We start from the raw sequence: 17,580 nt of genomic DNA, 5'->3' as shown, positions 1-17,580 counted from the left end.
ACCCTCCTGTGTCCTAAAGTCATCCTCGGCGAAGATGTTAAAGTCACCGCACAGCCCACAGGTCTTGTTGAAGTGTCTGTCTGACAGCAGGACTTGGAAGTTGGCATTTCCATCGATTCTGGCCGCAAAGCCAAAGGCCTCGCTGGAAAGCTTATAGTACCCAGCCTCGAGTTCTAGGTAGAGTCCTTGGGAGGCGTAGGGCATGGAGATGCTGAAGGACAAAGGGCAAGCTCATTGAGCTGCTGGTGCAATTTTAGCATCTCCCCAACCTCCTGACCCAAGCCCATGTTACAGGATCCAGACAGTAAGCACAGTGAACAAGGCTCTAGACCAGCGCTGCAGAGACCTGCCCCTGCGGTCTCTTAATTTACAATGGAATGGAAAGTGTGAGAGAAAGACTCCAGGGTCCTTTGCCATGGGACACCTGAGCTTCTGACTTACCTTTGGTCCCCCTGCATTACGGTGCCATTGGCAAACAAATGGATGTCAAAAAACTCCCCAAGATACACAGACAGGCTCATTCTCTTGCCATCTTGGAAGTTCCCTGAAAGGAAAAAAAAAAAAAGAGTTCCGTCCAAAACTAATACATCTTTTCCTGCGTGTCTATTGTAATTTCCACGGAAGTCTTCTCCTGAAAGACCCAATGGAAAAGCAACGAAGACCCCTGAAAACCCCCGACTCCCTCATCTTTCTCTTTGTAAGTACTAAGGGCTGATGCACGGCCCTCAGTGGACTGAGGCACAGGCAAGGCCATGTCCTTCTGGAAGCTCATCATCTTAGTATAAAAATAAGACTCACACTGTCTGAGCTCAGATAGAAGTAGAGTGAGCTGTAGGTACCCAGCTTTACCACACAGTGTTGTCATCGTAGGAGAATCCAAGTCAGAATCTATGTGATGTTTGTTTAAAGTGGAGACTTGAGTCCTACTGTTTAACTGCACATGGTTTCCCGTGAGAAACTTAAAGGGAACTGTAAATGGGAATCAATAAATTACTGATATCTCCATTAGTGACATGTGTATGGCCAAACACCACACAAACACCCAGGAAAAAGCTCTCTGCCAATGGCCTGGCTGTGAGGGCCAAACACAGGCATTTTTCACAGTTCTCTGAAAGCTTAGCAATGCAAACTTAATCTGTAAGAAACACAGAGTCTGGGCTGTTGGTGTTCAAAGATAACAGACTGTGTAGGAGATAAAGGAAAGGGAGGGGTCAGCAGAGAAGCTGAGTCTGGAGCCCTGGGAACAGAGAAACTGGAGGATGTAGGAAGGGGAAGCCAGTGGAGACCTCTCAACTGTGGGCCTGAGGGGGCCTGAGAGAATCTGGAGATCAGGTGGAAGGTGAGCCTTGGAAATGAATAAATTGGTCTCTGTCTTCTCCTAGAGGGCTAGAGGTGTGGCCTCAAGCTCCTCAACAAAACAGTGGTAAGGAAGCCTGTGGAGCCACGCCCACAGAAGACTGGAGAGGTCCATTGATGTGAGCTGTTACCACCACAGTCAGGACCACCGAGGAAGTGAACCGCTGTACCCCTGAAGTTGCCACCCTCTGCAAAGCCTCACAGCAACACAGGCAGGATAAAATAGAGGTGCCAAACTCATTAAACAAAACACAAAGGGCCATCAGTGTGGATTGAGCTTCTGCACCAAGCTCAACAGACCAACCCAAACTGTTATCCAGCAGGTAACCGAGCTGTGCATCCGACCTTCTGAGAAAACAGGAGAGAGCTATTGAGATGGCTCATCAGGTAAAAGCTGTGTTTGCTGCCAACCAGGACAATCTGAGATGGAGCCCCAAAACCCACACACGTGGCAGAAGAAAAAACTGACTCCCACGAGTGATCCTCTTACCTCCATACATGCATGTGACACACACGTGCATGTGGCACGCACAGGCACATGCGAGTAAATAAACACATAAATTAATGAAGCAAGAGATTAAGAAGGAAGAAGGAAAGGAAGGACAGAGGGAGGAGAGAAAAATCCCTAAATAGCCAGTAGCTGCTTTAATGTCCACAGGAAATCAACTGAATGTGGCCCATCACTGAGTTCCATGTCTCGGCCGTCTCAGTCTGGGGTCCCACCTTCCTTCACGGGGCACACACAGTTGTACAGAATGATTCTAGAATGACTCTAGAATAGCAAATAACACCAGCCCCAACCTCCTAATTGTCCTCATTCAGCCATGTCTAAGGCAGAGGGCTGGCCTGCTCTACACTTTCACTAAGAATATACTTTTTAAAGTTTTTTTTTTTTTTAACTTACATGTATGTGTTCAAGGTTTAGGGGTGGGGATGTGCATGTGTTCTGCAAGCACGGGATGGACAGGATGGGCTCTTACCTGCTGAGCCACCTCTTCAGCCTGAGACTAGTTCTATAGAGAGTAAGTCTCAGGCCGCAGGACCATGGGTGACAGACAGATACAACAGCATTTCAGTGTAAGTGCATGAATATCCTATTACTTAGCTTTTCCACATGCTGGGAAATGGCTGCGTGAAAGTGATTATTTTAAAAGACAACCAGCGCTAGGCTCCAGCGTGCAAACCCTCTCGTGGATCAGTCTGTCCCTAGGCATTTGCTGTGGGTCCAGAGCCAAAACCAAAGCTTGCCTGAGGTCTGTGCTCCAAACACTGTGCACCAACAGGGCCTGCTGTGAGGCACAGTGAGGCCCTGCTTGGCTCCTTCCCTCTAGATGTCCCTGACCTCTATGATCCCCGCCCCCAGCTTGTCTCCTCATCAGTCTGTCCTTCCTTTGCATCCCCAACATGGCTGTGAAAGGCAGACAAAGACACTTTGTCTCTGTTTCCTGGGAAACCTCACCAGGTGTCAAAGGCACCTTTCTCCTGGGAACTTGAAGGGGTTCCCTGAAGGCCTGCCCTTCTTATAGGCTCTCCCTCCTATAAGTCTCCTATGGAGACTCAGGAAAGGGAGCTGTGAACACGAGAGCCAGGGAAACTGTGACCAGGGTAGTGCTAGGAGATGCATAGGCATCACCCAGGCAGCTGTGGAGGTGCCATTGCCACCCAGATCTGGACCAACAAGTCCATTTCTCTCAGAGATGCCATAGAAAGGCCGCTGCCCCTGCCTCAGAGGCTAGGCTAGCCCAGAATGCAGCAGCAACAGAAGAAAATCAAACAAGAAGAATGAATCCCCAAAGCCACACTGGGGAGCATGAGAGCTTTTGCCCTTCCCAAGAGAAGAATGAAAAAATGGGGGAGCACTCACTGAGAAGGAGTGAGGGAGTACTCCTTGAGGAGGAATAAGGGAGCACTCCTCGAGGAGGATTGAGGGAACACTCCTTGAGGAAGAGGAAGAGAAGGAGAAGGAAGTAAGGTCAGTTTGATAGAAAAAAGAAGCCTGAGGAAAATGGAAACAAAGTCAAGATAAAGTGAGGTGGGTGATCCTGAAACTGAGAGAAGCTGAACTGGGAAGGTCACAGGTTCTACCCCAGCCTGAGCTACATAGCATGACTCTGTCTAAAATGAAAGGAAAAGTGGACCAGTTGTTTCAAAGTTACCTTACTTATAGTGTGGCAGGAAAGGAGACAAAGTGACTTTATATAATAAAAGCTGTGGAGTGTGGATTTCCCCAGGGGGTGACCCTGAGGGAGTCACCTGCCCTTCATATTGAATTTTTTTTTTTAATTCTTCTCTCATATATTAAGTCTGACTGCAGTTTCCCCTCCCTCCCTTCCCCCTAGTCTCTCCCCAACACCTCTCCTCCTCCCCGCCCAACACCTAGCCCCAGTCTACCTCTCCTGGGAAAAGAGCGGGCCTTCCGGGGACATCAACCAACATGGCATATCAAGCTACAGTAAGGCCAGGCATGTGCTATCATATCAAGGGTGGAAGAGGCAGCCCAACAGGAGAAAATGGGTCCTAAAGTAAGCAAAGGAGTCAGGGACAGCCCTTTCCCACTGTTAGGACTCCCACAAGAATACCAAGCAACTCAGCTCTAACATATATGCAGGGGGCCTAGGTCAGACCCCTACAGGCTCCCTGATCTCCACACACCCCCCATGAGTTCCTGGTCAGTTGACTCTGTAGGCTGTGTTCTCATGGTGTCCCTGATCCCTTGGTTGCTCCAATCCTTCCTCCCCCATCCACAGGACTCCCCAAGATCAGCCAAACACCATCGATCATTTGAAGGAATTGCCCAGGATTCCAGGAAAGACCAGAATTAAAAAGTCTAGGGGTCAAGTAGCCAAGAAGTGCCAAGGTGGGCAGGATGTAAGAAGGAGCAGGTCAGAGCTGGTGGTCCAGGATCTTCACAGACTGCAAGAATCTGAGATCCTGAAGTGGATAGTTTATGTCAACCAGATCCCCCTTCCTACTCCAAGACAAGTGGGAATCAACAGTGCAGGGGCAGGGGCAGGCTTAGCATTGTGGCCTTCAATGGAGGCAGAACTGTGTCAAAGCTGTGAAGCTCCCTATCCCATAAGATGAGCAGGCTTCAGAGCCCTTGGCCACATGGACAGCAGGAGGGGCCAGTGGATCTGGAAGTGTTCAAAGGACACACTATGAGAGCGAGGAGGGTCTCTGAGGTCATCTGAACAAGTGGCTCTCAAGTTTAACAGTCAAAACACCCTTTTCTTTATGTGAAAGTACACACACACACACACACACACACACACACATATACACACAGTTTCTGTTTTCACCCTTACCATATGCCACTCACTCTGAAGTCTTCTGGCATTTGCTGTTCTCTGCAAATGATAAGTTACAACACATGGCTCATAGCTCAATATGAACAACACTGACCTAAACTGTCTCTCTCCTTCCCTCCTTCCTTCCTTCCTTCCTTCCTTCCTTCCTTCCTTCCTTCCTTCCTTCCTTCCAAGAGACAGCATCTGTGTAGCAAAGGCCAGGCTGGAACTCAGGTTCACGTCACTCCTTCAAACACTTAAATTGTATGCAAACACCACCAGGCCAGGTAAATTGCTATCGTATTACAGTTGAAGAAACTGAGGCTTAAATATATAATCTTATTTCACCACCTGGCCACCATTGTCATTGGAGACTGGACATTTTGCTGTGGGACCCACTACAAACGGCAGAATGAGTAACAGCAACCGGGCCCCACCCACTAGATGACCTGGCCCCACCCATTAGATTCCTGGCTCCACCCATTAGATGTCCTGGCTCCACCCACTAGATGTCCTGGCCCCACCCATTAGATGTCCTGGCCCCACCCACTAGATGTCTGTAGCACATACCCCAGATATGATCCTCCGAAAGGTACCCAGACACTGCCAGTTATCCTGTGGTGGGGAAGCCACTCTGACTAAGGACTATTAGTTTACACTGGTCACCCGGAGCACAGCGTGCAGGTTTTCTGATCCCCAAGCTCGTGTCTTTTTGCAACACACAGCTGCCTGCCTAGGATCTCTCAGCACAGTGGCTTCAGCAAACCACTGACACGGAGAGGAACTCTAAAACCCCTCCATTTCACCTGCCTTCTCTCCTTCCTGCAAATGCTGTATAGCCATTAGGAAAGCATGCCATTCAAAGGGTCCACAGACACCCCCCCCAAAGGGAACCCCCCACACCTCAAACCTCCAAGGTAGTATAGTATTGCCTAGCACTGCTGGGCAAGGAAGGGCTGGGTGTCCACCCGAGAAGAAAGACAAACCAGCCAGGTTCTTCCCAGGCTCCCAGCTGGCCTCAAACTCACTACAAGATGCTCAGAAAGTAGCGAGCCACCAACCCTTACCCCATTGGTGGGAGCAGGAGGCATCCTGCCCCATCAGAAGCATACGGGGAACTTGAATCAGGGTGAGTCTGGGGGTTCATTCTCAGACATCTTGCACTGTGGAAACGACTAAACAGGCTTCCGGTTACTTATGGCTCTCCTTGGGCTGATCTGGGACCCGGATCTTGTGGCCATGACTTAGGAAGAGAAGGACCTACAAAGCAGGGGGAATAGGGATTCCCCGGTCTCTCTGTGGCCCCTGTGCTGACTGTGGAAGACATGAAACCTTGGCTTGGGCCCCCAGTCACAAGAGGGTTTCCCTCAGCATTAGGTAGGCTTACGTGCACAGACAGAAAGACTTTTCCCAGGATATGAGCAAGGCCCGCAGACACCCAGACAGGAATGTAAATGGTTTCGAATCAAGGAAACAGGATGTCTTTGGAGAACAATGGAGTACAAGGTAATCCCTAGGCCTATACACGAAACCCGGGGTCCGAAGCCGAGGGTCCTTCCCCTGACCCCGGGCTCTAGTCCCCTCCCCAAAACCACTCCAGCCTGCCTCCCACACACCATTAATATCAACAGGAAAAGTAACCATTGGGTCTGTCTGAAGTCACAGTAGGATTGGGATGGAAATACGATCAATCTATAGTAAAGCACGTTTACTCTAGAACTGATTCTGAGCAACGGCTCCCAGAAAACTGACCCTTGACACGAGCAAGTTGTCATGAGAAAAGGATCACAAACCACTGGAGAATCGACAGGGATATCTGGAAACGCGTGGTCCCCCCTTGGATCTCAAAGTGCCCCCTGGGTACTGAAACCAGGAAGAGTGACCCATGAGGCTGGGTCTCTGCTCTAGCCCTGGGTGGCGGCAGAAGGGAGTTAACCGTGAAAGAGAACCTGACCTTGACAGAGCACACTGAGGCCCGGCAGGACGTCCTAGAGTGACCCGGATGCTTCTGAGACTTAGTTTGCAGGAAGGGTCACGTTTTCTGATCTCACCTGAGCCTCACATGCCTGAATCATAAAGACCAGGAGGCTGAGGAGACTCTCGTTTCCTCTGACGGGAAAGGAACGTGAGTGTATGACTCTTCCTCAGCTTCCATCTCCTCAGAGTGGCGTAGCCTCCAAGTCCTTGGAAATATTAGCCAATTGACTAACCCAAGTTGATGAGCCTAGTGCTAACCAGAGCCAAGTAGTCAAAGGGGCTGTGATGGTTAATCCCATAGGCCACTAGGGACTGGTGTTATAATCTCATCTCAACGCAATGAGCTCTAGAACCTCCTAGAGAAGGAGCCTGTGTAAGGAAGTGTGTAGTTTAGGTTGGCCTGTGAGCTTGCCTGAGAAGAATTGTCTTGCTTAGGCTAACTGAAATGGGAAGCCCCACCCTAACAGTGATTGGCAGCCTTTCCTGGGCTGGGTCCTGAGCAACGAGGAGAGAAGGTCTTCTTCAGGAACGTTTGTTGGTCTCCATTTCTTAACTCTAGATGCTACGTGACCAGCTGTCTCGAGCTCCTGCCGCTGTGCTTCCCTTGTAACCAGCTGTGAGCTAAAGTAAACCTGTCCTTAACTTGCCTTCGTCAGGGTATCATGTCCCAGCAACAGAAACATAGACAAAGGCCATCCTGGTGGGGTCATATGACATTCCAGAGACACCAGCACAGCCTGAATTTCCTTGACTATGAGGGCTCCCTTAATGGAGGAAGGCAGTTTGAATTGCCCTCATGTAGGGAGAAAGAGGGTTTTTTTTTTTTTTTATATGCTAGCTGGGTCCCCAGAGCCCAAGAGATGAACTCTATGCCTGTCCCTAAGATTCATAGTGTATTGCTTACTAACCTTGTCTCTAGGCGGGATCCACAGGAGGACAAAGCTAAAGCTTAGGCAGACAGATCCCCACCACTAGGGCATCAGCGTTGCCCTCCCTAGATCTGATGCCATAGAGTAGAGAGGCGATGCTGTTAACCTTGTCGAAATCTGGTGTCAAAGCTGGAGAGACCCGGAGGGAGCACGCGCTGCTCTTCCAGGGATCTGAGCTCAGTTCCTAACACTCACATCAGGTGATTCATAAGTGCCTGTAACCGCAAGGGATCCACAGGCGCCAGCATACGCATGGCATATATTCACAGACACATACACATAAATAGAAAATCATTAAAAAAAAAAAAAAAAGGACAAAAAACGCTCGTCATTCCTACTTCATTCTGACTCAGCAACGCCCACAGTCACCAGGTAGGGCATCCCTTATCTCTACCTCTCCACCATGAAGGCTAGGTAGGAAGAGCTCCAGTTAGAATACACACTGTGATTACCTGAGTGGCAGGACTGAGTCCCAGCCTTCCTAGTTGGGGGAGGAGGGGAGTCTGCTCTTCTAAACCTCGCCCTAGCCTCTGTGGGAGCCCACAGCCCAGTGCTCAGGGTGGTTTCCACAGCTTGTCACTTCCCAAAAGTGTCTCTGGTCCATTTACAGCTCCTGCCTTGTTACTGTGACCCAGGCTACCAATCCTTCTTCCCGTATACCTGTCTGTGGTGGTTTGAATAGCAACGGCCCCTACAGGTCATAGATTTGAATGCTTGTTCTTTAGGGATTGGTGCAACTTGACAGGGATTAGGAGGCGTGGCCTTGTTGGAGAAAATGTGTCACTGGGGTTTCAAATACTCAAGCCATGCCCAGTCTCTCTCTCTCTCTCTCTCTCTCTCTCTCTCTCTCTCTCTCTCTCTGCTCCCTGCAGATCCAGATGAACTCTCAGCTCCTTCTCCAACACCACACCTACCTGTGTGCCACCATGGACTGAACCTCTAAGACTGTAAGCAGACCCCAGTTAAACGCTTTCTGTAGTCACTGCAACTCTTATAAAACTGTAGAACTCTGACTAAGACACTGCGCCCTCAGCCCCCTCTTGCCAGTACTCGAGTTCTTTCTGACCCTTCTTCACTATGCAAGACCCCACCCTGCTGCCTCCCAGCCTACTGAATGGAGCAGACAACCTGGGAAGATTGAATGAGAATGTCCCTCATAGGTTCATATATTTGAATATTTGGTCTCTAGTGAGTGGAACTATTTAGGAAGGATGGGGAAGTGTGGCCTTGTTGGAGGAGGGCTCTCACTGGGGATGGGCTTTGAGGTGTCAAATGTCCTACCATTCCCAATTACCTCCCACTCCCTCTTTCTACTTCCTACTTGTAGATCAGAATGTAAGCCTTCTACTTCTGCTCCAGAGCCATGCCTGCCTGCCTGCCTCCCTGCTTCCATGTTTCTGGCCATGACGGTCATGGACTCACCCTCTCGAACTGTAAGCCACAGAAAACTGTTTCTTCTATAGTTTGCTTTGGTCATGGTGTCTCTCCACAACAATAGAAAAAGTAAACCAAGACACACCCCCATCAGATTCAAGACCCTGTACCTCAGCCTCAGCCTCTCTCGCACACTTACACCCCTGCACTGGATAGATTTATGACAACTGGGCAGGAGCGAAAGTCATCTAAGAGATGGGAACATCAACTAAGAAAATGCCTCCATAAGATCAGGTCGTAAGCAGGCCTAAAGCATCTTCTTAATTAGAGATTGATGGGGTGGGGGTGGAGGTGGCTAGCAAATTTCGAGAAGTGCCATCCTTGGGCTGGTGGTCCTCAGTTCTATAAGAAAGCGTGCTTAGTAAGAGGAGCAAGCCAGAAAGCAGCATTCCCCCTCCATGGCTCCTACATCAGCTCCTGCCCCAAGGTTCCTGCCTTGCTTGAGTTCCTGTCCTGACTTTCTTTGATGATAAGCAGTTGTGTAAAAGTATATGCTAAATAGGCCCTTTCCTTCCCAAGTTGCTTTGGTCACAGTGCTTCATCACAGCAATGGTAACCCTAAGAAAAAAACCCATACTTCTCAACATTCGGTCCCCAGTGAACACCGTTATCAGCAGCTGGGGAATTACTAGACGTGAGATTCTTGGTCCCATTCCTGAGCTTCTGGGGCCAGAGCTCCGGGGTTAGAACCAAGCAATAGCTGTTGAACTCCCTGGGTGATCCTGACACCTGCCGAAGATGGGAACCATTGCTCAAGCTTGACCGTCATTACAGCCTTAGCCATCTGGACCCTGGCTGCCCATAATGCACCCCCTCTCTCCTTCCTCTTCCCCAGGCTCATGCTGCCCCCGGTGCCTGGAAAACCTCCCTGTGTCCTCCACCTAACCCAAGCCCCTCATTCAAGACTCCTCAAATGTCACTCACATGAATATTTTCCTTTTATACGGTGGCCCACAACCTTCCCAGTGCTGTGACCCTTTACTACAGTTCCTCCTGTTGTGGTGACCCCCAACCATAAAGTATTTTCATTGCTACTTCATAACTAATTTTGCTACTGTTATGAATCGTTATGTAAATATCTGTGTTTTCTGATGATCCTAGTTGACCCCTTGAAAGGGTAGCGCCCCATAGGTTGAGAACCCCTGCTTTAATACAGCATAGCTCCAGGTTTCACGGATCCTTCTCCAGTCCTTATTGCAAGATCCCACTCAACAACATAAAAATAAGAAGAACAAGATACTCTCCTTACCCTGGTGGGGCTGCCGAGAACAGGGAAGATGGTGGATGCCAAAGTGACTGATTTGCTAAAGGAGGCAGGAGAGCTGGTGGGAAGACAGCCTAAGAAAGTGTCTTAGTTAGTGTTTCTATTGCTGCGATAAAACACCAGGACCAAAAAGCAAGCTGAGGAGACAAGTGACTGTTTGGCTTACATCTCCATCTCACTGTTCATCATCAAAGGAAGCCAGGATAGGAACTCAAACAAGGAGGTCTCTGGAGAGGTGCTGCTTACTGGCTTGTTCCTCATGGCTTGCTCAGCCTGCTTTCTCATAGAACCCAGGGCCACCGGTCCAGAGATAACAGCACCCACAATGGGCCGTGCTATCACTAGCACCATCAATCACTAATTAAGAAAATGTCCTATAGGCTTGCCTACAGCCTGATCTTACAGAGGACATTCTCTCAATTGAGGCTCCCTTCTCACTGATGGCTCTGGCTTTCATCAAGTTGACTTAAAACTGGCCAGGACAAAGAGCATCTCAGAAGCGGGAGGAAGCCAGGAGAGTTGGTCATATCTATAACCCCAACACTCAAAAGGCTAAGGCAGGAGACCCTCCATTTTAGGACCAGTGTGGGTCACGCTGAATGCGAGGAATGGGGAATCTCACAGCCATGGCCACAGGCAGCTTACAAACAGCTTACCACATGCCTGGGCCCACAGCATGACTAAAGGAGAGAGAATCGTGAGAGCCCTCCAACCTATGTGTCAAGCAAGGCCCTGCATGCTGCCAACCTTGTGCCAGGCTCCATTTCAGCCTTCTCTAGACTAAGTCCTGACCTTGGGATCTATCCTAGGATTTACCCATTTAACCCAATATTAATGGGAACCCCACTGATAATATGCCTCAAAGTAGGGAACACCTGCTATACCAGCCTAATGGCCTGAGTTTGACCCCCAGAGCCCACATCTGTGAGCCCAGCATTCCTAAGGTGATACTGGAAGTGGAGAGGAGACTGGACCAGAAGCTCATGGGCCAGCTGACTTGGAATACCCAGCACAGCCAAAACAGTAAGAGAGACGGTGCCTCAACAGGTAGAGGTGAGACCCACTCCTGACAGTTGTTCTCCGACCTCCACGTGAGCCATGACACACTCAAAGGTGTACATGTGCATGCACGCATTCTCTCGAGCACACACACTAATAATAACAATTATTATTAATGAATAATGTTCAGAAAAACTTGATATATGCCCACATTCTTCATCCCCAACCTTCCTGTCTGTCACTCTGACTTGTCTTCACCTAGAATTCTATCAGGCGGGTTTAACCAGAACACTCCTGACCCTGACATTCTTTTTGGCAGTGTTCAATTAAGGGCTTCATCCCCACCCCTGACACTAAATATGTACTTTTCCTGTTGGAATTTGGGAGTCAGACCCTCTTTCTTACTCTCTCCTACCACAAAACTCCCACCACAACAGTCCCTCTTGAATTCAAGGCCTTCCTTCCCAGTGGATTAGTTCTTAGAGTGGACCAAGGGACCCTAGTTCTCTATCATTGCCTTCAGCTTAGAGCACATCCTCTCCCCCTAGTGCTGAGGGAGTGTCTTCCAACTTGAATGGGCTAAGCTGGGGTCCAGTTCCTCCTAGGAAAGATGCGATGGCCTTCTCTGGATACAGTTCCTCATTTGTAAACAAGGATGGTTGTACCTGCATCCCACAGCTGCAGTGAGGATGCAAAGCCAACACAAGTGGACTACCAGCTCCCATCGGTAACTTAGGAGGTATCCAAGCTCTTAATTCTGAATTCCATGTGTCCCAAAGCTCTTCTACGCCATCTTCTTTCTCTATAATATTGAACTCCTGGGATGTTGCCCGGGGCCCACAGCAATGGATACAATCACCAAAGTAACACAGATGTCCTTACACCAGACTATGAGAAGGTGTCACAGGAAGACCACTGCCCTAAGGGAAGGTGCCATGGGAAGGCCACCATCTTCAAGGGAAGGTGTCATGGAGAGACCACTGCCTTCCACATTCTCAGAAGTGATCTCTAATCTCAGATCCTGAGTGATGGAACTGTCCCCCATCTCAGCTGCCCTTGCTCTGGGATCCCACAGCGGGTACCCAAGACTCACCGAGAATGGAGAAGGAATGTTTCTGGCAGTCCCCAGCCAGGAAATAACTGCAGTCCCCTGCAAAGCTGTACATGGTCTCATCAAACGTGTTGATGAAGTCGTCCCCAAAGAGGCTGCATCGAGCTGTCAACGGCCTGTCACTGGGCTTTTCTGTGCAGAGGGTCCCTGAAGGAAGAAGCCACAGGTGAGCATAATGGAACCATCATCCCAAAGCTCTCTGGCCCCACAGAAACCAGGCTGCAAGGGATAGAAAGCAGAAGCAAGGAAGAGCTTTCCATTTTAAATGAGGCCCCTTGCCTCTGAGCATAACCCCAAACTCATGGTAATAATGAAGAAACAATCTTCCAGGACATCGATTCATCTTGGTGACACTTACTGCCTTATGCAATGATGCCTGTTACAGAAAATTTAGAGAACACAGAAGAATTCAGAGTATAAGAGATGGTAGAGTCATCTGTGTCCCCACCATGGGCAGTTAGGAGTTGGTATTCCTGAAGTGACTTTGTTCGTTGCTCTGTTTCACCAGTCAAAGGGCATAGCTGGCATTTCAGTGAGAGAGGTTAAGGTGGGACAAGCAGTGAAGTGAGAGGGGATGGCCTAGAAACCAGAGAACTGTCCTTGGACTTTGGCTCTGTGTGACTCTCGTGCAATAGTGTCTCTTCTCTGACCAGCAGTCTCCTCATCTACCCTGAGAGATTCAACCAGATGACCACATGAAAACAAATGCTGTCTCCAAGGCTGGGATGCTGTCTGTCCCGCCCTGTGCTCCCATTACACGGTGTAATTCTGTGCTACCAAGTCCCTTCAGATATCCAGTTTGGAGGGGGTGTAAATCAGAAACAAGGTTCTGCATAACTGACACAGGAGGTGACCCAGTGACTCCTAAAGTCACAAGTGTAACACAGATGGAGCCCAGGTGAGCTCCAGACACATGTACCGAGTCCTGGAAGGAGGTGTTCCCAGTGGTCCTGGGAGAAGGTAAGGAAAGAAAATATTTGGTACCTACCTGGCCAGGTGAGGGCCAGAACAAGCAGGCAGATCTCATACCTAAAAGGGTTCATCTGGAAAAAAAAAAAAAAAAAAAAAGGAAATGAGCTGGTTCTCACTGTCCAGAGAGGTGGCAAGGACATGCTACCATCAATGCATGTGTCCAATGAGGGAACATTTTCTTAAGCCAATAATAATAATAATAATAATAATAATAATAATAATAATAATAGAAGAGGAGGAGGAATATGGATTATCACTGGTCCCCATGCCTCTTTTAAACATGGAGAACTAGTTCCCAAAACCCTCCCATGGCAGAGCCAGGCCTAAGAGCAACAATCCCAGTGAGCCACACTGCTGGGACCTTCTCCAGGCAATGATACCAGGACCAGCTGGGGTGGGAAAGTTCTGGTTCTATTCTCCTTTCCTCGATGCTAGCCTAGCATCCCGTGTCCCCACAACCCTACAGCATCTGGAACAAAGGTGCCACTCCACCATCACACATAGCAACCAACCAGGAGGAGAAGGGGCTGGCTTTTGTTGTTGCTATCGGAACCCAGGCTCAGGGACCAGTCAGAGGCCACCACTGAGAACTTGTTAGCCACCTGCCCTGGACCGTGAGCACCTTTAGAGCAGGGAGTTTCTTTCTCACCAACATCCCAGGGACCTGCAAGGACACTCAGCACCCAGGACATGCTCTGTAAATGTTTGCTGAATGACCTTGACAAGGGGACAGGGATTTAACAGCCCTGGACCTGAGGACATTTCTTTACAACGTGCCTCACCCCACTGCCCACTCAATCCTGGCTGGCAGAGCACAGTCCTCCGACCCTCAAAGCCCCTGCTGTCACCCCTCTCTTCTGGAGAAGGTTACAGGACACACAGAAGGTGCCACCCAGGGCATAGTGGGTACAACCCTTCTTACGTAATGCCCATTCAGACCAATGAAGAGGGGTAAACCCAGCATCTTATGAGTGTGAACCGAACATGGCCAAGACTGGGTCACAAAGCAAGTGTCCCTCTCCGCTGCCCTCCCAGCACAAAGGTGCATCAGGGGCTCCAAGCCCATACTCAAGAAGGGAGAAAAAGGACCTGCCAGTCTCATCTGAGTACAATTCTGCCAGGCCAGAAAGCCTCTTCAGAAAGGAAAGCAGGACCCAGCGGCGACAGCAGAAGGGACGTTAGGATCCAAATAGCTTTGAATCGCTCCTCCAAACAAACCCCTTCTGTTATAGGATCCGCAGTCAGACCCTCAGGGGCAGGGATCCACCCTGTACCTTCCTCCCTCGGCTAAGCCAGCTCTCCATCCAAACCCATCATACCTTCCCCATACAAACAGGGGTTGTATCTCCAAGGTCCCTTGGGAAACCCAGCCGCTGCTCAGTGGTGCCACCGCTCACTCCTAAGCCGTGTTCCTGAGCAACTGCTGGGTGGATCTGCTCAGACGCTGGGCCATCCTGCTGTCAAGTCGTCCGGGGGCTTCAAAGTCCTCAGAGCCAGGGAGAGAAAGCCCAAGCTGTGCCCGAGCTCATTCGTCTGCCCTGCGATAACTCCAAGTTGCCACCACAGAGCCCTGGCCTTCTCTTAATTACCAACGGGAAACAATGGCAGGAAGCAGTAGTGGAGCCTTTCCAGGCTGATAAGGCTTGAAGAGCCAAGAGGGAGAGCTCCTGGAATCTGCTCCCCAAACACCACCACAGCTCAGTTTGGTACCTGGGACTCCCTAAGTGCCCCTACAGGCAGTCAGGACCAGGGACGGTAGGTTTTCCCATGACAGCCTGGTCCAGGCTAGGAGAGAGAACCAGGTTACATCAACATGGCTTCTGGTTCCAAGTTCCAGGGGTTTTGAAAAGCACCTCTGACCTAGCCAACTTAGCAGCAGGGTGAGAGGAAGAAGCCTGCTAACCCTTCCTGCCCCGTTACCCACAGGTGTGAACCGTCCAGGCTAGACCTCACAAATACCGGCCTGCTTGTATCTTAGCCAGTGTTTTATGGACAGGTGAAAGACAAAGGCCCTGGGCCAGGCATGGTGGCACACGTCTGGAGGCAGAGGCAGGAAGGTCTCTATGAGGTTTGAGCCAGCCTGGTCTACTTAGCAAGCTCCAGGACAGCAAGGACTATAGAGAGACTGTCTCAAAACAAACAGCAACAGCAATGAAAGCCCTGGTCACAGTCTAAGCCTTTGGGAATTGGGGGGTGGGGGGTGGAGATGATGGTTCCGTCCTAATAGTCCCCCTCCAAAGACTCGCACGCACGCACACACGCACACACACACCTCCTCTTTGCTAAGCATAGAACCCAAGACCTGCGCGTGACAGACAATCTCCCACTGAGCTACATCCCCAAGTCTGCACCACACCTCCAGAGCCCCGATTCTTCACACACATGCACACTAACATAAATCTGCACGTTCTCTCTCTCTCTCTCTCTCTCTCTCTCTCTCTCTCTCTCTCTCTCTCTCTCTCTCTCTCTCTCCTGCCTACCTCCTATTCCCAAAAGCCCAGTTCTCAGTAGGATCTGACACACCAATTCCTGTTCAAAGAGAAGCCGGGTACAATGTAGGAGAGCGGACTGAGGCAGGACCTTCTCAGTGGGATTCCTGGCACTCAGCTAGACAGCCATGACAGAGTGTATAGGAGTGTCCTACTTCACTGCTTCTCACCACACCACTGCGCCAAGCCTCTGAAGAACCACTATGCCCCCTTCACACACACCGCACACTCCCCCGTTCCCTTTTCCACTGTCTTAGTTAAGGTTTCTATTGCTGTGATGAAACACCAACACCACGACCCACAAGCACATTGGGGAGGAAAGTGTTTATTTGGCTTACGCTTTCGTAACACAGTTTATCACCAAAGGAAGTCAGGACAGGAACTCACACAAGACAGAAATGTGGAGGCAGGAGCTGCTGTAGAGGCCACGGAAGGGCTCTGCGTACGGGCTTTCTCACAGTGCTTTCTTGCAGAACCCAGGACCACTGGTTCAGCACCATTTCCAATGAGCTGGGCCCTCCCCCATCAGCCTCGAATTAAGAAAATGTCCTACAGGTTTGAGCATAGACTCATACTGTGGAAGTGTTTCCCTCCTCTCAGATGTCTTTAGCTTGTGTCAAGTTAAAACAAACAAACAAACAAACAAAACCAACTGGCATAACCAGCCAAGGTAGGAAGCCAGTGTTGCCAGGAAAGAAAAAGAATGAGAGAGGAAGAGTGGCCCTTAACATTTCTGTTACCAGAGTCCTTAGGGCCAGAGTCTAGAAGCCTAGCAATCTAGCCTTGGCCACTCATCATCCACGGATGATTTAAAAGGCACATGGTAATGAAAGACAGAGGATGGTTTATTCATGTGGCCACAGTGGGAACAGAACAAAGAGACCCAGTGACCCCCACCTAAATCCATACTTGAAGTACTGATGAAATTAGACTTAAACAGAGTGCAGGAGGGTGTGTGTGTGTGTGTGTGTGTGTGTGTGTGTGTGTGTGTGTGTGTGTGTGTAAGCAGTACTGGTCAAGGTGTAGTCTCTCCCTCTCCCCTTATTCCTCTACTTTTTCTTGGCTCCACTCTCCCGAAGAGTGGTCTCACAAGTTGTTGGAACAATGTAAAATCTATTTCAAAATTCCTCCTCCAGCTTCCCACTTTACCTTCCCCAGCATAAGATCCCTGGGCAAACTCTGGTGTCTTAGGAATTGTCTCAATAACCTGACAGCAAAAGGGAAGGGCACGGATATCTCATCAGGATGCCCTTCCTCCTAGGGCCTGGGAGATGGCGCAGGGGTTAAGAACACTGGCTGACCTCCCAGGGGACCAGGTTTCACTCCTGTCACCCACATGGTGATTCATAACTGTTAACTCCAGTTCTAAGGGATCTAAAATCCTCTTTTGACCTATCAAAATGCTGGAAAAACACAGCACACTTTAAAATACACAGCTGGCCCAGAGTCAAATGAGTGGGACATGGTGGTACATGCCTTTAATCCCATCCCTCAGGATGCTGAGGTAGGAGGACTGTGAGTTCAAGACCCTTATATATAGTGAGACTTGGTCACATAAAAAACAAAAAGAAAATCAAACAAAAGTCTGGATGTTGGAAAAGAAATCCAAGAAAATTACTCCAAAGAATAAGAAAAATGAAGAACATTAAGAAGTGTTAGAGAAGCTGGGCGTGGTGGCGCACGCCTTTAATCCCAGCACTCAGGAGGCAGAGGCAGGCGGATTTCTGAGTTCGAGGCCAGCCTGGTCTACAAAGTGAGTTCC

At 49.6% G+C, this 17,580-nt stretch overlaps 1 protein-coding gene across 2 annotated transcripts in view; it reads right to left on the bottom strand.

Annotated features, from left to right (window-relative positions):
* Positions 1-17,580, bottom strand: part of Vwf (von Willebrand factor) — a 154,417-nt gene that overhangs the window by 122,358 nt on the left and 14,479 nt on the right. Inside the window, exons 1-5 of one of the 2 annotated variants that reach the window (XM_021190195.1) lie at positions 14,649-14,900; positions 13,346-13,400; positions 12,340-12,504; positions 442-544; positions 3-211 (exon numbers count right to left, since the gene is read on the bottom strand). In XM_021190195.1, coding sequence (XP_021045854.1) covers positions 3-211; positions 442-544; positions 12,340-12,504; positions 13,346-13,400; positions 14,649-14,657 — 541 coding nt within the window. In that variant the 5' untranslated portion in view covers positions 14,658-14,900. Of the gene's footprint in view, positions 1-2; positions 212-441; positions 545-12,339; positions 12,505-13,345; positions 13,401-14,648; positions 14,901-17,580 lie in introns of those variants that run through there. The other variant, XM_029534982.1, reaches the window with a different exon arrangement.

This window comes from Mus pahari, chromosome 2, assembly GCF_900095145.1.
Source record: "Mus pahari chromosome 2, PAHARI_EIJ_v1.1, whole genome shotgun sequence".
Lineage (NCBI taxonomy): Eukaryota > Metazoa > Chordata > Mammalia > Rodentia > Muridae > Mus > Mus pahari.
Note: the sequence above shows the minus strand (reverse complement) of the source record. Positions and strands in the feature narration are given on the sequence as shown.